The 23436-nt window shown below is 41.9% G+C and overlaps 1 protein-coding gene across 2 annotated transcripts in view; it reads right to left on the bottom strand.

The window, feature by feature from the left end:
* The window catches only part of lrp2a (low density lipoprotein receptor-related protein 2a), a 268484-nt gene extending 249935 nt beyond the window's left edge, over positions 1 to 18549 (bottom strand). For both annotated transcript variants that reach the window (XM_067987326.1, XM_067987327.1), the window contains exon 1: positions 18414 to 18549. In XM_067987326.1, the coding sequence (XP_067843427.1) occupies positions 18414 to 18480 (67 nt within the window). In that variant the 5' untranslated portion in view covers positions 18481 to 18549. The remainder of the gene's footprint in view (positions 1 to 18413) is intronic.
* Positions 18550 to 23436: the final 4887 nt, after the last annotated feature.

The following is a 23436-nucleotide window of genomic DNA, read 5'->3' as shown; positions in this document are numbered from 1 at the left end:
AAAGGAGATTGATACATCTGGTAATATCAATACATATTATTAAAAATCTTGTATATATGTGCCCTTCCTGTTATGCTTTTTGGTCATACTTTTATGTCAGTATTTAACACTGAAACATTTATAATTCAAGTCCTGTACATAAATAATTGTCTGTAACGATGGCAGTAGGTGGCACTGTAGAGAATGTTTGAGGTTTCTCCCAATTCCACCTTGTATATAAAAAAAAAATATTCATCAAAGCGACCTTGGGCATTGCCATAGGCAATTTACTAGTAAGCAAATGTTTGGCTTGACTTACTTAGTTTAAAGCGTGCTTACATGGATTCTGTAATTGATTACATTTTCTTTAACCTTTGCTTTCATTAAGACCTGGTCAGCAAAAAAAAAACCTATTTAGAGAAGACATTTACTTTTTGATGGGAGCAAAGGGTTAAGGTGAGCAATTAGCCAATTTTCTCATATATTTCATCACGTCTCATTGCAAGTGAATCATATGGATATAAATCTGGATTAGACCAGGATTTCATTTTCACATTTGTGAGCAAGACAAGCCTGTGACAAACATTGCACTCCACTTGACTAGCAAATTTGACAAGGGTTTTAAGATCAAACATTTTTTGACAGACGGGATTTCACTACTTAAACATTTCTTGCGGTTACTGTGATAGATCTTAAGAGGTTTATTCACTATAAGAATACCAATTGTTTCAGTCACAACATTATGTTTCAAACTTAAAATCAATTACTGTTTCTTCACATACCACTGCCCATCCAAAGTGATTAACTAGCAAGATTCTTGACCCTGCTTAATGATCAACAGATTGAGAAATTATTACCACTGGTAAAAACTACACTGCTAAAGTTACCCTACAGCTTTTGCAAGTAAATACAATGTAGGAGTGTTATAGCTCTGTATAAAAAAAAGGAACAATTCTCCACCCACAATGACCTTGCCCCATTATAGCTTTCATTAAATATTATAATAAAGTTACAAATCACCCCCTTCCTATTTCCACTATGTGATGCATAGCACATTTAAAATTTAGCACACAGACACATTTAATAGTGGCAGAAAAAAGTAAGACCTGGAATATTAAATCTCTATACAAACAGAATTATAATAATACTTGCACTTATATAAAGCCTTCTTTGTCAAAAACACTTCTTTAAAAGTCTCAAATTACTTTACACATTTCATTACTTTTTTTAAAAAAATGCATTGCATGTTGTTATGTAGCCAAATTCAGCAGCCATTCTGCAATGTAAATGCCTCACAAATAGTAGTGAGATGAGTGGGGTTTTTTGGGTGCTATTGGTTGAGTGAGGAATATCAGTCAGGACACAGTAAGGACTCCCTGCCCTTTTTTGAATAATGCCACAGAATTATTAATGTCACAAAACCACTGGAACAGGCAGACAGGGGCTCATTTTAATGTCCCTTTTAAAAGACAGCACATCTGACAATGTGCCACTCTCCTAGTACTGTAATTGAGTGTCACTAGATTATGTGCTCAAACCAAATATAAAGCTTGACCCGGGGTGAGAGTACTACCAACCAAGCCAAGCTGACACCACATGAAGCAAGGAGTGTGCTTTTGCCTTAGTGGTAGTATTCCTACCAGTGAGTCCACAAAATTCTGTCCAAGGTCATCGCCAATCGGGTCAAGTCAGCCCTGGAGGTGGTGATCCACCCCGATCAGACCTGCGCCGTACCCGGCAGGAAGATCTCTGATAGCCTGGCGCTACTCAGGGATACGATTGCCTACGTACAGGACAGGGGGGTGAACACCTGCCTGATCAGCCTGGACCAGGAGAAGGCCTTTGACAGAATATCCCACACGTACATGATGGACATGCTCTCCAAAATGGGGTTTGGGGAGGGAATCCGCAATTGGATCCAACTGCTCTACACAAACATCAGTAGCGCAGTTTCAATCAACGGGTGGGAATCAGAAAGCTTTCCGATCAAATCTGGAGTCAGGAAGGGCTGTCCTCTCTCCTCCGTCTTGTTCGTGTGTTGCATCGAACCCTTTGCCGAGTCCATCAGGAGGGATGCAGGCATAAGAGGGGTGACGATCCCAGGCAGCAGAGGTACTCAGGTCAAGGCCTCCCTGTACATGGATGACGTCGCCGTCTTTTGCTCGGATCAGCTCTCGGTCCGCAGATTGATGAGCATCTGCGACCAGTTCGAACTGGCCGCGGGGGCCAGGGTAAATCGTAGCAAGAGCGAGGCCATGTTCTTTGGGAACTGGACCGACCGATCCTTTGTCCCCTTCACCGTCAGGTCGGATTACCTGAAGGTGCTGGGGATCTGGTTCGGGGGGGCCGGGGCGTGCACCAAAAACTGGGAGGAGCGTATTGCCAAGGTTAAGCAGAAACTGGGACTATGGAATCGACGATCCCTCTCGATCGTGGGCAAGAGCCTGGTCATCAGGTGCGAGGTGCTCTCGGTGTTGCTGTACGTGGCGCAGGTCTGGCCCATACCTCGCTCCTGCGCCACAACAGTCACCCGAGCCATCTTCCACTTTGTCTGGAGATCAAAAATGGACCGTGTCCGCAGGGTCACGGTGTACAAATCTCCAGAGAAAGGGGGGAAAGGCGTGCCCAACGTGGCCCGCATCCTGATGGCCACCTTTGTGTGCGGCTGCATCAAGCTGTGCATAGACCCTCGGTACGCAAACACAAAGTGTCACTACGTGCTGAGGTTCTACCTGTCCTTCGTGGAAAAGTTTGTGCAGAAAAACACCTTTGACCACAAGGCGATCAGCAAGTGGTCCGCACATAACGTCCTCGAGACCCTGCGGGAAAAGGAGATGGTGGATCCTGTCGGTTGGTTCCCCGAGCAGACTGTCAATGTCATTTGGCAGAACGCCTAATCGCCAGAGCTTTCAAACAAGCACCAAGACTTAGCTTGGCTGATGGTGAGAAGGGCCCTTCCCGTCAGGTCCTTCATGTACTCCCGGACTCTCAGCGCCACCGCGCGCTGTCCCAGAGGAGGCTGCGGTGGAGACGAGACCGTCAGCCATCTCCTTCTGGAATGTGCCTTTGCAAAGAAGGTCTGGAGAGAGATGCAGTGATATCTGTCCAGGTTCGTCCCGAGCAGTTCCGTAACACAGGATTCTGTGCTCTACGGGCTGTTCCCGGGGACGCACACTGAGACGGACATCAGCTGCTGCTGGAAGACCATCAACTCGGTGAAAGACGCCCTTTGGTCTGCCCGAAACTTGCTGGTCTTCCAGCACAAGGAGCTGTCCTCGACCGAGTGTTGCAGACTGGCACATTCCAAGGTCCAGGACTACGTGCTGAGGGACGCACTGAGGATGGGTGCGGCCGCCACAAAGGCTCTGTGGGGAAAGGCAACCGTTTAGAGCCTTCCCGCCATTGTATACCGAGGGGCTACAATCAGGGAAAAACCCCCTCGGGCAGAATGTAAAATTCTAACTGATGTAACTGTAATGAATCTGTAATTAACCTGGAAAGAATCTGGAACGTACCTGTTATCAAAAATGTGTATTGAGTGTATTGCAATGAGGCACCCTAGAGTGTCATGAACTGTAATTATGTCCAATGTGTTCATTGAACTGTACTTGATGTAACCTGCAAATGGTAAAATCTGTATTGTGTACGTTTGGAATGTGATATGACAACTGTATTGTATGTATTGCTGCAAATTTTATGAATAAAGTATATTTTTGGAAAAAAAAAAATCCTACCAGTGAGTCAGAATGTGCAGGTTTTAAACCCCACTTCAGAGAATCTCAGTAAGCATAGATTGCCATCCAGTGGGATACTTGTGGCCAATGGGTGTGTGCAGTGCACACCGCCCCCCCACTTCACTGTATGTGTTGAGGGAGCCCATAAAACCCTCCTACTGTATGGGACTAGCCACCCTATCAGCTGGAATAACGATGGTTACGGTCATGGAAGGAGTATTCATGTCATGGCCTGTCAGACTGTTAATCAGCCTGTGAATCCTTCCAGTACTTCACACTATTCTCCAAGGGATTTGTGTGAAGATACAAAAACAAACAAAACCACATTAAATATGTATACAATGTTTGAAAACCTGCATTAGGCTGTACCACACTCAGGATTTCAATAACTGTTTAAACTATTCAAGCTTCGCTCTCAGATCCTCTGAAGCACTCATATGCATTAAGGTCTTGAAACACACACATAGGCCATTTAATTTAAATTGGCCATAGATGAGGACTGTACTCAAAAACTGTTGTCCTGAGGATTACAAAAATTACCAATGTCTGAAAACAATGACTGGCAGCATTATTATCTAGAAACCAGGGGGAAAGAATTTACTAATTATAGTCCAATGTCAGCAGTCACTATTTTGTTTATTATACCCCAGGCTAAATTTCAGAAACAGGAATTTTTTTTGTCTATTTGTGATAGACTACAGCATGCACTGCAAGGTTACCAGATAGTAAATTTGGTTCTAAACCCCAATGGTTTCTTTCATTAAAAATAATTCTTTGACCAATCACATTTAGCATTTTGGACCACAAATGAAATATCCTGAAGCAGAGTATTGACATCACCCTACAACATCTATCCATGATATATTAAAAATGGTGCGTGGCCACAAGTGCCTAATGATATTGCACATGTAGGTGCCACAATAACTATAGTGTAATGTGACCAGTTGATTTCGGCCCCACTCCCCCTCCCCCGATAAGCAAGATTTCAATCCCTCTCACCCACCCCTTTGGCTGCATTTCCTGTTCTAACCCACCCACTGGCTGCCAATCCCTTCCCCCACAAACCCCTAATGGCTGCAGTTGCCTTTCACAGGCTAATTTCCCCTCACTTAATTTCCCCTTTTACAGTACCCCCCACCCCACCTCCGGGATAATCCAGGGAGCCCCGGATATTGGGCCTCAGTCCTCATTAGACTGAAGATGGCATTGAGGGAGGCCATGCGGCTAAGTTGCTCGAAATTTGGGCTGCTGCTAGCCCCGCTGCAACCCACAGGTAAGTAATAGGTGGCCAGGGTTGGATCGTGGGCCTCGGGGAAGGGACATCGGAAGCCGGGGCCAGGGCCTGAAGGTCGGAGGTCGGGGATCTCATCAGCAGCCGGGGCCGGCATTGACAGCATTCGGGATGGTGTTTGTGGTCAGTAACTTACCTTTTTTTTTAAATGTAGACGATCTTTAGGGTTGGTTTCCCTGAGTCGCTGGTTGCCTCAGAGCAAACCAATGTTGCAGCAGGGACCTGAAGCAGACATCAGGCCCCTTATTTGCATTGGCAATCGGCCTAACACCTGCTTCAGATGTGAGTAAAGGACACCTCTTGTTTGTTCTTACCCAATATGGTGGGCGGCGTGCGCTTCCTGCCTGCCATTCTGGGGCCTTAGGAGTCCTGACTGAGCCTGGAAAATGGTGCTACGCAGTCCAATTTAACTCCCTGAAAGTCTTGCATCTGGGGCACTTATTGTTGTTACACTTAGTTCCTTTGTCATACCTGTGTCAAGCCTTTGTCACACTTTGTCCCATTTTTTCATGCTTCTGTCGTGCCTATAACTAACTATAAGTAGACTAACCTATCCACACTTACCATTATATTTATCTTTCAATCATCCCAACACTAGATGACACTGCTGCATCTCTAAATTGTATCTCTCAGGTCTTTTGCTCCTGCCTCTAGATGGCACTACTCCTTGGGTAAGGAAGGCATGTTCTTTCAGGTAAATTTTTATTTTAACTTTTCATTTCCCTATGTAATTTGTAATGTTTTTAATAAGACTATCTACTACCTGGCTGCACATTCTCATCAGTGTTGCCTTCCTCCATTGTTGCTCCCTTGTCTACTGGCTGCTCCTCAGCCCCTCCCAACATTATTTTTTATTCATTCGTGGGATGTGGACAGCGCTGGCAAGGCCAGCATTTATTGTCCATCCCTAATTTCCCTTGAGGGGGTGGTGATGAGCCACCTTCTTGAACTGCTGCAGTCTGTGTGGTGAAAGTACCCCCACAGTGGAGTTAAGTAGGGAGTTCCAGGATTTTGACCCAACGACGATGAAGGAACGGCGATATATTCCCTGCAGGAGTTCCTCAAGGTAATGTCCAAGGCCCAACCATCTTCAGCTGCTTCATCAATGACCTTCCCTCCATCATAAGGTCAGAAATGGGGATGTTCGCTGATGATTGCAGTGTTCAGTTCCATTCACAACCCCTCAGATAATGAAGCAGTCCAAGCCAGCATGCAGCAAGACCTGGACAACATCCAGGCTTGAGCTCATAAGTGGCAAGTAACATTCGCGCCAGATAAGTGCCAGGCAATGATCATCTCCAACAAGAGAGAGTCTAACCACCTCTACCTTGACATTCAACGGCATTACCATCGCCGAATCCCCCATCATCAACACCCTGACCAGAAACTTAACTGGACCAGCCACATAAATACTGTGGCTACGAGAGCAGGTCAGAAGCTGGGTATTCTGTGGCAAGTGACTCACCTCCTGACTCCCCAAAGCCTTTCCACCATCTACAAGGCACAAGTCAGGAGTGTGATGGAATACTCTCCACTTGCTTGGATGAGTGCAGCTCCAACAACACTCAAGAAGCTCGACACCATCCAAGATAAAGCAGCCCGCTTGATTGGCACCAAATCCACCACCCTAAACATTCACTCCCTTCACCACCGGCGCACAGTGGCTGCAGTGTGTACCATCCACAGGATGCACTGCAGCAACTCGCCAAGGCTTCTTCGACAGCACCTCCCAAACCCGCAACCTCTACCTCGAAGGACAAGAGCAGCAGGCACATGGGAACAACACCACCTGCACGTTCCCCTCCAAGTCATACACCATCCCGACTTGGAAATATATCGCCGTTCCTTCATTGTCGCTGGGTCAAAATCCTGGAACTCCCTATCTAACAGCACTGTGGGAGAATCGTCACCACACGGACTGCAGCAGTTCAAGAAGGCGGCTCGCCACCACCTTCTCAAGGGCAATTAGGGATGGGCAATAAATGCCGGCCTCGCCAGCGACGCCGATATCCCATGAACGAATAATTTAAAAAAAGTCAGAATGGTGTGTGACTTGGAGGGGAATGTGCAGGTGGTGGTATTCCCATGCACCTGCTGCCCTTGTCCTTCTAGATGATAGAGGTTGCGGGTTTGGGAAGTGCTGTCGAAGAAGCCTTGGCGAGTTGCTGCAGTGCATCTTGTAGATGGTACACACTGCTGCCACAGTGCACCAGTGGTAGAGGGAGTGAATGTTTAAGGTGGTGGATGGGGTGCCAATCAAGCGGGCTGCTTTGTCCTGGATGGTTTCGAGCTTCTTGAGTTTTGTTGGAGCTGCACTCATCCAGGCAAGTGGAGAGTATTCCATCACAATCCTGACTTGTGCCTTGTAGATGGTGGAAAGGCTTTGGGGAGTTTAGGAGGTGGGTTACTCGCCACAGAATACCCAGCCTCCGACCTGCTCTTGTAGCCGCAGTATTTATGTGGTTGGTCCAGTTAAGTTTCTGGTCATTGGTGATCCTCCCAGGATGTTAATGGTGGGGGATTCAGCAATGGTAATGCCGTTGAATGTCAAGAGGAGGTGATTAGACACTCTCTTGTTGGAGATGGCCATTGCCTGGCACTTGTCTGGTGCGAATGTTACTTACCACTTAACAGCCCAAGCCTGGATGTTGTCCAGGTCTTGATGCATGCAGGCACAGGCTGCTTCATTATCTGAGGACTGCTGGCTAATCTTTATCAACACGGCTTCCCTCCTTGACCCTGGCCCCACGTCCTCCCTTGTGAGCTGCTTTCTTAGCCACTCACATGTCCTGCTTCCTTCCCTTCCCTTCCCTTCCTCATCCACACTAATGAAACCAGCCACCTTGACTCTAGCCTCCCTGCTCAAATCTTCTTGGGATTGCTGCTGCTCTTCACCAGTCCCAACCTGCCTGCAAATTTACATATCTTTAGCTGTCCAGGCCATTTTAATTTTTTTTCTTATTTTGGCCATCACAACATCCTGGGCATTTAGATCTTTGATTTTTTTTTCCTTGAGCTATTGCACCCTACCCACCCCAACCAGAGAGAGGAAGAACAGATCAAGGCAGAGGAGAAAAAGAAATCAGGAGGAGGTGAGAGTGGAGATGGGGGGGGGGGGGGGGGGGGGGGGAAAGAGATCAGAGAAGCAAGAGAGATAAGGGAAAGATTGGAAGACTGGAGGGAGAGCGAATCATCAGGAGGACAGATATTGTGGAGAGAGAAAGAATAAAAGGGAACGAGCAACCAGGGCAACAAATTGTAGGAGAGAGAGAAAGGGGAGAAAGATTAGTTAAATAGAAAGGGAGAGAGCAAGAGATAATGGAGAGATGGGCAGATAGAGAGAGGGACAGAGGAGAAAAGGAGAGATCAGGCAGAGAAAGGAAGAAAGATTGGTGGAAAGAGGGATCAAGGGGAAGAGAGATTGGGGTGAAAGAAAGAGATTAAGGAGAGAAAGAGGTCAAAGAGAAGAAGATCAGAGGATAGAGAGACCGAAATATGAGAGAGATTGGGGCAGGGAGGTAAAGATCAGGTGGGAGATCAGGAGAGAGCGAGCAGGGGTGGGGGGGGGGGGGGGGGAAGAGAGAGAGAGAGAGAGAGAGAGAGAGAGAGAGAGAGAGAGAGAGATCAGAGGAACATAAGAACATAAGAAATAGGAGCAGGCCATATGATTCCTCGAGCTTGTTCCGCCATTCAATAAGATCATGGCTGATCTTTTACCTCAACTCCACTTTCCTGTCCTATCCCCTTCTCCCTTGAGTCCCTTTGTGTCCAAAAATCTATCAATCTCAGTCTTGAATATACTCAATGACTGAGTATCCACAGCCCTCTGGGGTAGAGAATTCCAAAGATTCACAAACCTCTGAGTGAAGAAATTTTTCCGCAACTCGGTCCTAAATAGCCGGCCCTTATCTTGACCCCTAATTCTAGACTCTCCAGCCAGGGAAAACAGCCTCTAAGCATCTCTCCGGTCAAGCCCTCTAAGAATTTTATACGTTTCAATGAGATTACCTCTCATTCTTCTAAACTCCAGAGAGTATAGGCCCATTCTACTCAATCTCTCCTCAGATGACAACCCTCTCATCCCAGGAATCAATCTAGTGAACCTTTGTTGCACCCCCTCTAAGGCAAGTATATCCTTCCTTAAGGAAGGAGACCAAAACTGTACACAGTACTCCAGGTGTGGTCTCACCAGAGCCCTATATAATTGCAGCAAGGCCTCCGTACTCCTATACTCCAACCCCCTTGCAATAAAGGCTAACACACCATTTGCCTCCCTAATTGCTTGCTGTACCTGTATGTTAACTTTCTTTGATTTGTGTACAAGGACACCCAAATCCTGCTGATACCAACATTTCTTTATTTTGCACCTTTTAAAAAATATTCTGCTTTTCTGTTCTTCCTACCAAAGTGGATAATTTCACATTTCTCTACATTACACTCCATCTTCCACCTTGGACAACCTCCGTATCTATGACATCAGTAGAGGAACTTCATGCCGTTCGATACATTTGCATGGGGAGCCAGAAGGCAAGATGCCATTTTCGCGAAGCTGATGGAGGGGTAGTGCATCTCAGACAGCAACTTCCGGATTTTCACATTTAACTGCGCACGTATGCTTGCCGGCAGTTGCTTTCTGATTTGCGCGTAAATAATGGTGAGCGCTGTTCGCCTCGCCATTATTTTCACAGCAAATACTGACCCTATAAATTTGTCAAACACAACTTGCCTTTAACAGGCAGATTTCTTCTATGGAATCAACCTTAATCTAGTCCAAATTATACATGAAACACATTCTAATGCTTGGATAAACCTAACTATATTTTCAAACGGCTAAAGAGGATCAATGATCAGGGCAAATCCAGACATCAAGAACATGCAATCATTCTGGACAGCTGCACAGCATTTCCACATCTTACTTTTACAAATATCAAACTATTTTTTCTGCTTCCAAGCACAGCATTATTGATGGATCAATGTGCAATTAAACACTTGGAACAGTACCACAAGGTTAAAATTTTACATGTTGCTGATGATGGAAGTGGGAGCTCCTGGTAACAAATTGCCACACAGTTTTATCTTTTTGATGCAGTTCACCTGCTGTTGGCTGCCTTGGTGTGAAACCTACAAGAAAAATAACTATTTTGTCAGAGCTGCCTTCAGACCAGTACCTGATGAAGAATGTGCTAGAGTAGTGGAAAAAGTGGTGCCACCATTATAAGAATTTAGCCAGCTGATTGACATTAACAACACAGCAGATTGCACTGGACCTGTGACTGCCATTGATGATCTGTCAGTCAATGATTGCTGAAGTGATAGAAAATAAATGAGAATGAAAATTGTCTGCTACTACCACCAACATTTGGAAGAGTTTACAGAGCTAATTTTCTTTTTTTGCTGCACCTGGAAACCATTCAGTCCCAAGTGCAGCAAAGAGGAAAAGGGGAAAGAGATCCTTTATGTCAGGTTTCTGTTCCCACTTTGCTGCACTTACCCAAATAGACATTACTAGTCTTGTGCTTGCATTCTCATGTTAATGAGGCGCGAGGGGCTGGGGGGCATTCCTGGCCCTTCTGTCTCACTTTCCTGTACACCCATCCACGGGGCACCCAAATGCTAGGGCACACCAAAAAGTTGGTAGTGGGCTTGCATCGGGACTCTCCTCAGACTGGAGGGTCTGAGGCAGACCCAGGAGTAAGTGTCATCTGGCAGCATATAGGGTCCCCCTCTACCCTCCTCAATGTAATCTTTGGGCCTTGGGGCTTTCCAGCTGATTAACTCTCCAACAGCAACTAGAAACCTCTCAGGCCTGCAACTGCGTTCCTGTTTCTGTCCTCTGTTCCCAGTATGAGGCCCTGCCAGGGGCAGACCTGCCACTGGGGGGAGGTGCGCATGGCATGCTAATACATCCAAGGTGAGGTGCATCTGTGAAGGGCGATCCTAGCCCATCAAAGGTGCAGCATACCTCAGGTGCACTATGCCTGGCTGGTGCCTGGCATGGGATAGAGGAAAATCAGCCCTACCAGATGTCTTGAAGAAATTCACCAATTTGTGAGAACTGAAGACACTGATGATTTTTGAACATTCCATACATTGGACCATCGCATCAATCAACTGGCCAACAGAATTGATATAATATACATTTTGTGTAATAAATAAACATCCTAAGTAGAGCCCACTGTATTTTATTGTATGCTATTGCTCTGTTATATTCAACGAAGACTCCATATTTCTGCAATATAAGTCATACAGTTGTCTTTTGTAAAAATGGTAAGAAATTCAATTCTGCATCTTATCTTATATATAATATACACAGAATTCTATTTCAAAATATCAGAAAATCTTGGGGTTGATGTTAAGCCCCTTATGTGTTGCTGCCTTACAATACACATTGACTATTATTTGCTGCTGGGTTGAATGAGGAAGGAGAGAAAGCAGAAATAATGTATGACATTTGCAAGCTTTGGGAAGAAACAATACTGTATACCTGACCTACAGGGAAAAACTGTTATGATTATCGATTCCAAGTCAGAGGTCATGAGTTCAAATCCCATCATGGCAAGTTGTGGAGCTGAATTCAATAAATCTGGTAATTTGTCAGCTAGTACCAGAAAAATACCATGAAAGCTGGGATAAATAAAGTCTTGACAGTGTTGTTCACATCCCAAGAACAAATAAACAAATAAAAATCTATAAGATGATTCTTGAAATTATCAGAATATACCTTAAGAACATCTTTCAGAAGAGCAATATATCCCAGCAGTTATACGGGATCGTACCTGCTGGTGCCCTGCAGTGTTGACCCTGCTGGGGTATGGGAGGGCACCTTGTTTGCATGGGGTCGTCAGGCATTGGCGCTACTACATCTTGGGTGCCCGCCAATCTGCAATACAATTTTTGAACTCCTCCAGCCCCCTTTGTAAGAGGGATGATACTAAAAAAAGGGTTTTAAATACTTACTTTTTCTTCAGCGATCCAGGCCATTTCCCTGGCCTAGACTCTGTGAGGCCCACTTGCAGCCTTTTGGAGGCATATACACCTCATCTCACTGGACCTACCAGCCTCCAACCTAATGCTGGGTCTCATTGAGGCTGGGGAAATGGGAACTTCCAACATAGGGAGTCCACAACCCTTACAAGACCAAGCATCTGGGTCCCAGCCTATTTCCAGGCCCTTCTACCACACTGCTGTCAGAGTTGCAATGAGAGTGAGCCAGAAGGGGTGGAAAAATTTGGTCCCATTATTGTTTGGATCAGTTAGTAGAAAATACATAGAAAGATGTGGCAAAGCACTACATTATAATTGCCTCCACTTTGAGAAAGTAAATCACAGAGTTTGGCACCAAGGTTTACTTAAGCTGTTACAAAATCTTAATGGGCCTGTCAACATCTTTTGAATTCTTCAAGGTCTATGTGAATAAACAACAGTATTGTATATGTTAAAGAAAGAATTTACATTTATATAGCACCGTTCATGTTCTCAGTATGTCACAAAGGGCTTCACAGCCAGTGATTTACTTTTCAGGTGTTGTCATTGTTGTGTTAGCAAACAAGGCAACCACAAACTGCAAATGAAATAAATGGCCCAATAATTTATTTTTGGTGATGTTAGTTGAGACGTGAATGTTGGCCAAAATGACTCCCTGCTCTTCAAAGAGTGCCATGGATCTTTTATATTCATCTGATCAGGCAGATAGAGCCTCAGTTTAACATATCATCTGAATGACAATGCAGCACTGAGGTATAATCCTAGATTGTGGGGTAGAGTTTCCACTTTGGGCGCAATTGTGAAATTGTGCCCAATATGCACTTGAAATTGTGCTGGTTAGCTTGCACTTCAAGTTTCTGTTAAAGTTCATTTGCATAATCACAAATGTTAAATCTTCCATGCACCAGTGCAATTGAGCAGCATAATAGAATGTAATTGTTTCTTTTTTTTACATTAAAAATTATTCCTTAATGTATTTAAGAGTGGTAACCTGGTACAGTTCTATTGATACAGCTAAAAATTGGTTTATCACCAAAAATAAGCATTTTTAATAAGGGTGTCCAGTCCTCTACCTGTAAGTAGCCTGATTTAAAATCACTGAAAATGACTTAAAAAAAAAACTATGCTGAACCATTGAATAGTTTCATTGGTGTATGCTAGTCAGTTTCTTAGTAAATTAAATACTTTTTGATATGAAAAAACTTTTAAAACGTGCCTACTAGTGCCTGTGCGCCTAAGATAACGTGCGCAATTTGATGAGCTTTCCCAAGCCAGTGTAATCAGCAGAATCTCGCAATTTCAACCGGGGGCATGGCCAGTTTTGTGGGAGGGGGTCTGATTGAATCTTGAACCAATGTAAAAGATTGCAGAAAACACGAGTGTAAGTGGTTTTGGGCGTAATTCACTTACGTTTAAAATTCCCCGATCTTTTGGGCTGGTTTGGCTGATTCTGCCAGGATTTCACTGATAAAACTCAAGGAGACTCGACCCCTATCTGCTTTGGTCCTAAATCAGGATTTGAACCCACAATCTTGGAACTCAGAGGTGAGAGTGCTACCACTGAGCCAACATTGCAGAAAGATTTAGAATTCGCTGAGTTTGTCCGCACATCTCATCAACATTTTCTTTGAATACGTTACAATGCAACTAATGAAGTGGAAAACATTGGCAAAATTAAAAAATACAGCCTGATGGTAAGCCAAAAAGTCATTTTTATTCTGTTGTGACCATTGTAGTGTAAAATGCTACCTGATAAAAAAGGATCTAAAACAAATAATTCATTTCAAATATCTTAGAGCACAACTGCAAAGAGATAACAACAGCTGAAAGGATCTCAGGATGAGAATATCGATAACAGTCCTATCCCTCAGTCAGATATACATATACAAGATCTGGAATGGTGGCAATATAGTTTAACCATTGAGTCCACTTATTAGGGCCCTAATCTTACCTATCAAATATGACTGTGAGCCATGGACCTTGAGAAAAGATAATGAAACTCTGAAGTATTAAGCTCTTCTTACTTTGTGAAATCCTTAATATTCGTAGATAAGACATGGTCAGGAGCTGAGGCTGATAAAAGATATTGTGGAGCATGTCAGGTTTAGTCAAAAGCAATGGCTGGGGCATGTCCAGAAAATGCCATTTTTTTAATCTACCCAAGGCAGCTATTCAAAAAAACCCCATCAGAGTGAAAAGTGCCCTATTCTAGCTAGTGTTATTTCTTGCTGATCCACTGTTCATTATCACTTCATCAATTTACAGCAACAATTGTTCAATGCAAATGTTGTCATGAGTCAATAAAATGTTGGGTGTCAACTGCTATAGTCCATAACAGTTACTATTGCAAGAAAAGACATGAAATAGAACCACCTGTTCGTAGTTCATGGTATAATCATCTATATATAAAATTATAGAAATTGAAGTCCCAAAAAGAATCATAAAACACAACCTTTTGAATGTTTTATGGAGTAATTTTTGACACAAAAGCAATGTTTAATAAAGTAGTTTTGTGTTTATTTACTGTTATAATGTCTAAAAGCTCTAATTACTTTCTGAAAACTAATCACAAAATGTTTACTTCACTGCCCCTGAAGAGCTGTCCTACAAACTTCTTTCCAATTATCTCCACTACACTTTCAGTGTTGCTAAACACAATAATCCTCTTCTCAATGTGCCAGACCCTCATTCCACTCCCCAGTTATGCCAAATTCCAAGTTTCTTCTTCACAGTGCTGTCAAACCACAGGACCTCTACAGTGGTCCCATGGTTCAAGAACTCTCTCCCTAGTGCAGCTAAACCAGGGGATTCCTAACCAAGTGCCTCCAAACCCCAAGACCATCCCCTCAGTGCTAAAAAATAAACCAGGATCCAAACATGCTGCAAAACCTCAGGGTTTCCCCAATATATACCTCCAAGGCCCCCACTACAGTGCCAGCAAACACTAGGACTACTCCATTAGTAGTCAAATCTCAGGACCACCCACCATGCTGCTAAAATCCTAGGACCCTCACCCACTGCTGTAATACCTCAGGACCCCCAATGGAGGACTGACAATTCCCTGGGCCACCTGTGCAGCACTACAAAGCCCTGGACCCCTGTGCTGCCAAACTCCAGTACCAAGACTCCAGTTCTGCCAAATCTCAGAATTCACACCCCAGAGCTGTCAACCCGAAAGACCACTCCCTCAGTGCTAATAAATCCAGGGTCCCCCTTGTCCTGCCAAAAACCAGGACCTTCCTGCAATGTTTCCAAACCCTAGACCAACCTTAAGGATCCACTGCAGTGCTGCCAAACTCCACCCCCTTTCTCCCCTACCAGTGCTTCTAAACACAAGGTACCTACCTCCAACTTGGAAATACTTGCCTACCATCTTGTTGTGAATTCTCAGCTTTGAAAAAGGTAAAAGATAAAAATTGACTACATAGGTAAAGGAACATAACAACAATCTAGGCCACTGAATTTCACAGAAAAATGGACAAATCATGAAATACTAGTAAAAATTCCAGAATGCCTTGTGATAACTTATTCAGTTATTGTATATCAATGGCTCTGATAATTCCTTGTGCCTTATACAGCATAGCGCCCCTACTGTTATAAATAGCATTTCCTCTAACTCACTGAGAAAAACCACAGGAGATTGACTTGTACATATAACATTTTCAGAATGTTTATCACACTTGAGACATCACATTGCAATGTGTCAAAAGTATAATAAAAGATAACGTCATGCTGTTTTTTTCTTCTGAGCTGAAGCTGGAAATTTACAAGTGCCTTCCTGTCTGCAAACTTCTGTTACCAGTCAGCAATTAAATTCCGCCCTCAAGCTGTGTTTGCTTACAACAATTAGACTTTGTTGCCTTAAAATGGTAAGCCAACTTAAACACAGCTCCAATTTAGCAACAGAATATATCTTGTGTTACATAGTATATCATTCCTGTTATTATAAAACAGCATATCATCTGACTTACCATAAGCAATACCATAGGAGAATCAATTGATATATTCAATAAACTTTTTAAAAAATGGATACCTAGGAGGATTTTCAGGTTTTAATCTCATTGCAGGGTCCAGAAGATGGTTATAAAGCCCTTTTTATATCATCTGAATGAATTGCTGCTTTGCAATCACTCCAAAATATTTATTATTCTGTATGTGACATGCATATATTTCTACTAATCTTACATAATAAAAAGAGTGAAAAGATTGTTTTGGCCTCACTTACATTGAAGCAATAAACAAAATAGTCAACATATTTTTGTCCTCCATTCAGATCATCTTTAACTGGACATACTGTTCTGACACTAATGTAACCAATTAGATTTGTTTTGAACAGTTATACTGACACATCTGCATTATTCAGAAAGTGATTTCTGTTTCGCATCGATGTAAAAGTGGCACTATTACCCCAGGATGACCCCATATAGCATTAATGTAGGAGGAATGAAACCTTCCAATACTAAGGGATTTCAAACTTGTTTTCCAGTTCACAGGTGACAGTATAACTCTGGTATCCTGGAGTTCTGGATGTACAGCAAAACACTGGGTGAACAGCCAATAATGTGGTTCAGTAACAAGAAAATATCGAAAAAGCTGTCTATTTTTGTACATATAGCCCTGTATGTTCAGCAAAAGTTTCTTACATAAGTTTGCACTTTTACTTTTGATACTTGTTTTTGGTATGATGTGCATGTGCACACATGATTGTGAGTGTCATTAAACCGCCATCCGTCATATATGCACATCTGGGGTTCAGCTTTGAAATTGCTGAAAAATTCAAAAAATTTAAGTTGTGATATAACTCCTTTCAATGTGACCATTGTACACTCAAATACGAACCAGCCTCAGGTTGGTATGTGTAATATAATTGCAGCTTAAGTCAGTGCTCACCGGGATTTCAATAGATAAAAATACATCTGGTCCTGATCATTAGAGTGCCTGACTATTGTCCAGTTTAAATATATTTTCTGAAAATGTAGCCTAATGCATTGTGTTTAGACAAACATTTTGACTCAGTATAATTAATTATGTCACCTACAGATGCCCAAGTAAATAACAGGACCAATTCACACAGTGCAGTCGTTAGGACTCAAAGCTTATTTTTCATAGCATGTGCTTTAGACCCATTCATTTAAAATCCTTAAAACAACAAATAATCACACCAATTAAAGATTATATGCCCCGTCCCAGGAATAAAAAGCTTTAGCAGGTACTTTTCACCTACAGTAAATGTTCTTCCTTAAACTAAAGGTAAAAGTTAAAACGGTTACTGTTCTGTACAGGTTAACCTTTTAGACACAGATGCTGCATACTTTTAGGAAACCCAGCAATTCATAGAAGCGCATTCTGAAACAGGATTTCTGCTGTTGGAGCAGCTGTAGTATAATTAGTTACTTGATTTACTCTAAGGAGATTACACTGGGCACGGAAAGAGATTACAGTTAGAGCACTTGAGCACCGCACAGCAACGTACTAGCAGTCCCCAAGACACAGTGCACTTAGAATATTTCCAACACCTCCCCTGGAAAACAAAGGGACGCGAAGTCTCATTGTACCACACGGTGGTTGAAGGAAAGTAAAAGATGAATCCGACAACACTGTACAGTAAAGAAAAGGAAGGTATCTGGGAGCCAGATTAATAACACAAGACCAATTAACAGATTCTCCATGACTGCTAGTCACATGCCCACCCATGTTACCTAGCAACAAGAAAACTCAGGAAAAGTTCGCCAAGAAGAATTTCAAATCTGTAGCTGAGTGGGGCTTTGTGTAATGGAGAAAATATCGGTTTACTGAGTTATATTGTGAGGAAATACAGTAAAACCTTTCACCTGATGCATGGTTCATCTCGTCGAATGAAAATATACCTCATCTGTTCTTTTACTTACAAAACTATTTTAGATACAGGGGTAAATCGTGAACTTCTGTTGAACCGACTTGCGGTTTATTGTGAATAGCGGAATTTAGCCATAAGATTCCCATTTACACGCATCACTTTTACCTGGTACTTTCTGCTGGTTTCTTTATTCATTTTTTTCATGTCCTATTTTATAGTGTAAGTAGATGTGAATTCAAAAGATCTGTTAGAGTTAAGTGCTGATTAAATTGCGGGACATGGCTGTTTTATTGCCCATTAAAACAAGGTTTCTTATTTTAAAAAGATCACTTACTGGCTAATAACACCTTCCAGAATATTCCAAAATCAATGATAAGTAAAATTTCGTAAATACCAGAAACAACACTGCAACCATACTATAATGATGTTAAGAGTTTCCAAAAGCACTGCAAAGATATATTTCCCCTAAATAACACGTTAACCAAAATTACACACATAATTCAGTTCATTAGAATAGATATGATAGTATAGATGTAAACCGTTTTTCTACAAAAAAATAGGAAGTTGCCAAACTTATGCACCTTCTTACCTTCTGAGCTGCATTGAACTATAAGTAAAGTTACCAGGAGAAAGAGTAATAATGTATGGCCGGCCATGCTGCAGCCCTGTGCTGGAGTCTTCTCCAGCTCCTGCTGAAGCTGGCTTTGTAAGAAAAGGTTGTGGAACCTGGTTGATGTAGAGCTTGATCTGTCTTTTTTTCTCCTGATGCTAGCTGGGAAAAGGCGTGTTCGAAAGTCGGGACATTGCGTTTGCACTAAAACCACTCAGCGCTAAAGCTCTGTGCACCGAGGCCCTGGAAGCAGCATAACGCAGAGCCGTCTGCTCTAACAGGGAGCTGTCTGCAAACCCCACTAAACCGTTATTAGCACAGTACTTGTAAACAATAGGTTAGCACAAAATACTGGCACGGCCACGTATAGAAATCTCTAGCTCTCCATTCCAATTTACTGAATCAGTTTGGTTCAATTTCCTTCGAATTTTGAATTAAAATTACTAATTCTACAACATTAAGTCGGTTATGAAATAAGTTGAAAAGATTTTATACATTTTTTTTTCTGTGTGCTTTCCCCTCTCAATTTCGTGCACGTTTGCTTTGGCGCTGATTTACGTTATTTTCCCCCAAATAGATAAATCAATATTTTATCTGTACTGAATTTAAATTGTGAAAGTATGTTTTATATTTTACATTGTTTTGGTCAGTTAGATATGTCAATAATGTGCAGAGTTCATTGGTACTGTATTTTACTAATCTGTCAGATGTAATACCTATTTGCTATTTATCTCAAAACGTATGGCATTCATTTACTGTTATTTCCCGGTGTGGTGATGCAGGGGACTGTGCCTGTTATACATGTTCAGGGCGGCTCGGTGTTGGTACGGCACAGCACCGGGGTCAAGCCTTGGCGCTGCAGTACAGCACGAGGGGCAGATCAGCATATTCAATGAGCCTCCTGACACATCCCCATCACAAAGAGCAAACCTCTCCACACCCTCTATCATCAACTATGTCCCAGTGCCCACCCCCGCCCCTCCTCCAACAGAACCGATAGCCATCACTTAACTTACCAGAATGGACCTTAAAAGCTAAAAAAAAGTTCTCAAACTTCCATTAAACTTTTCTTTCTTTTGTTGCTCTTTTGTTTTATTGTTGCCAACTTGATGAAATTCTTGTCGTGGTTTCACAGCAAGTGTCAGGCTGACCAAATGTAACCAGCTGCGTTTCTTTATGAGGTTGGTGATGAAGCAGCTAATCCCAGTGCCGCCCCGGGAAGAGGGGGCTAAAGGACAGCGCCAAATTTGATTTAGAATAGTAATAAAATAAACAAGTACAATTATTTTCCATATAGGTACAACGTGTCTGTGAAATTCTGCTCAAGACTTGCATAAAAAAGATACGTTGAACTATACCGATCAACTTCCAGACAATGAGCATTTTAGATTATGTATTTCCCTACATATTTTACAGTCTGACTAACCCCGTTGATGTTGGGCTCGTGCTGCCCTATTTCCAATAACTTGTCCATGTATTTAATACATTCAAAATACAATAATGTTAGGCCCGGGCTAAGGCGCTAGTTTTGGTGATTCGAATAGGAAGATGTTTAATGTGAATCAAGATACAAAAAAAACATGTACTTCTATTTAAATAAATTGTTGTAAATACAAACATATCGGAGGTCGAACTGTACCTCATCAAACGTTTTGGCGAACTCGGGTTGGCACGACGGTTAGCAAAAGCACTTTGGATGGTCCATAAAAGCCTTTGACTCTGTTGTGTGCCTCCTAATTTGAGATAACTCTTTCTGTTTTGTAACAATGCACCTTTGAAGTAAATCATATGCTTTAAAAGAATGTAGTAAGATGGATGGTGACCTATATGTGCATCATAATGAAACACTGCTGTATTAATTGGAAGACAAGATACTCATTTTGTGTTAGAAATTCAGGCAGTACTATTTATTAATACCAGTTAAATTCAAATGGTAAATTATAGCAGTGTTATCTCTGTTAACAATTTATCTTGATTTGTAAATCAAATGACACTTTCTTCAGTTATTTTCTGGCATGCGTATCCACTTTACTACCATCCTCATGTAATTGCAGAGATTAACATGAAACCAAGACATTAAAAGGTGCGATAGAGCAAAGTTAATTTCTGATAGTCTTCTGGCAAAGTCCTTATTACTAGATTTATGCAAGCAGTGAATTATTAATTTAGGGAAAAACAAAGTTATCTCTGAAGTCAATTAGAAGACTGAACAAGCCTAGTCAGCAACGATCAATGTCATTAGAATATGCTTCAGCTTGCATTTTCGAGAGAAAATACATTTTTAGCATCAAAAGTTTGGATTTTATTTTGAGTTAAAACTCAATGATGGAAAGTAAATACAGTCAAATCACTTAATAGCAAGTCCGATCTAAGGAAATTCTAATGTTAACAGGAGTTTCTGCCACATGTAAACCTATATATGAACCATTCTTATTCGGTCCTGATCTATTTATACAATAAGTATCCGTTATATTTTCTGCTGACTCTATGAATTCTATCTCCGAATTTGGGGTTCGTAAAAAAATACCTTCACTTGTTTGGAGGTAATAATGAGGATTGGAATACACATTCAACGGACTACATTTAAAATCCTTGAAATGTGCTTAGTTCTGAAAAGAGAAGGATCTGCTTTTCTTTTCTCACCAAGTCAAACTACCAACCAAACTCGATCTATCATTTTTTTCATAGTTTTGTTTATTTGGAAAAAATGCAATACCATAAATTCTATCATGTTCATTAAAAAAAAACGAGAACGGACAACTCCGTTGTCATTCACTCGCAAGGTACACACAAATAGTTTGATCATCCTATTTATTCTTAGTACAGTTAACGCCCGAGTGTTTAAATTCGTGACTTATTCGCTGACTTGTTTCTAAAGGATGGTAGATGTAAGTGAAAATGAATCTGGTTCTTCGACATTTCATGAGATTTTATTTTGTGGATCGCTTTTTGGCTACTTTACACGCGCTAAAGCCACGCTAAGCCCACCCCACGCTCCCTTTACTCCTGTCTTCTCACGGTTTGAATTTGATAGTAAACATCGTGCTTGTTTGCCTGGCAGTTCGATTAGGATTTGATAAGTAAGATATGTCAACACATGGTGCCTTCCGTTTTTCTATTTTGGTGTGACGCGACAACACAAGAGTGGTTTTTTAAATGAATTTTGAAGGGTCAGTGCCCCTGAATAGAACAACTCATTTGAATGAATTGTTCAGTGAAAGTTTGTGTAATGTTTTCTAACCAGGCGCTGGTGTATAGAGGCTGATATTAATGCGGTCTGAATTTAGTTTAGCAATGCTTGCTCAGGGACTCGGTATTTTCGGTTCTAACTTCAGATAACCCCTCACCCTGCACGGCAAATTCAGCGCATTCAGCATTGTTCACAGCACTGCAGGACACTGAATGAGATTTTTTAAACCTGAAAGTGTCTTGACACAGCAGGTAGCAAAATGACTTAAATAACTTAATTAATAAGATAGAAAATGCAACGCTGAATGATAGCTGGCCAAATGTTTCTAAAGTAGATGACTTCTACTTCTCATGAAAAGGTTTTTTTGCACACCCTAAACAAAAATCCGACCGAGACGTCTTTCAGAATCAATTCTTTAACGAACCGCTTCTACAGGGCGCAATGGCCATCTGTTGAACCGTTTCAATTCGTTTTGGGGCTGAAAGAGTTAAATTGTTGCTTTCATTAAGACGTTGGAAAAATCGTATTTCGACGGCTTCCTGTTAAAACGATCTTGGTAAGAAATAACTTTGTTCTGTGTTCAGCGCTCGTCTTTATAGCTTTTGGTCCGAACGGAGTAATTCCGAATGTATTCCATCGTCCGCATTAAAGGCCAACTGCTGTCTACATTCGCTGAAACTAGATCTCTATCACAATTAACCTTATATTCGGACTGTGACGATTCTCCTGTGCGCATGTAAACTGACATGATACTTGAGGTCAAATCTAAAAAGACTCGCTCATTTTGTTCACGATAAAATCCAGTTATCTTATCAGGGAGGTACGAAATTAAAGGGCTTTAGTTCCCTGGGGCTGTTATCTTGCAAGAAAGGAATTCCTCCTTAGGCAAATTGAGATATATATTAAAGCAATCATTTAAGATAGCTGAAATAAATGGTCTTACATAGGAACATAGAATGTAGAGACTACTTCAATGCATCTGACCAGTTCCAAAGATAAAAAAAAATACCATTCTATCTCTCGCATCCATAATTTCTCAAATATCTATCAAAGTTCCTTCTTTCATTTGCCAACATCTTCCTCCACTGCCACCCCAGGTGGATTGTTCTATATATTCACCAGCCTCGGTATAGTTACTTCTAAACTAATTCCTTTCTCTCTTGAGTTTGAGTCTGTGTTCCTAGTTGTAGAGATTGTGATTATATCAAACATAATTTATTTACACTCCTTGGAATTTTGAGTACCTCAATAAGATCTCCCCTGAGCCTTGTTTTCTCCAGTGCAAACATTCCCAGTTTGCATAGCCTCTCCTCATAGCTCATGTTTAATTATTAGTATCACTTCAGTTGCATTCTCAAATGGGGTAATTCCGTGGATCCTGGGCTCCCAGCACAGAATTCATGCTTGAAGGGAGCGTATTTCAGAGATGGGCAAGGGGGTACAACATTGTAGCACCAATTTTCTGATCTGAACTTCCTACGAGTGTAGCTGCAAACTGAGTACAAAATTATAAGATTGCAAAATTAGTCTTTATATCCTCTACAATGCCAGGGTGTGCCACTGTAGTATGATTACCAGAACTGTGCACAGTACTTCAGATAGGGTCAGACCCGTGCTTTGTATAAGCACATGTCACTTCCTGGGATTTGTGCTTTATATCTCAGGCTATATACCCTAAGTTCTTGTTTGTTTTATGTGCTGATGGTTCCAGTAGTACCCCCACGTCCCTTTCCCAGGTTGTGTTCTATGTAATAACACTATTTAGCTCATATTTACAATCATTATTATCTTTCCTCAATCTCATCAATTTGA

This window comes from Heptranchias perlo, chromosome 7 (assembly GCF_035084215.1).
Source record: "Heptranchias perlo isolate sHepPer1 chromosome 7, sHepPer1.hap1, whole genome shotgun sequence".
Classification (NCBI taxonomy): Eukaryota; Metazoa; Chordata; class Chondrichthyes; order Hexanchiformes; family Hexanchidae; genus Heptranchias; species Heptranchias perlo.
Note: the sequence above shows the minus strand (reverse complement) of the source record. Positions and strands in the feature narration are given on the sequence as shown.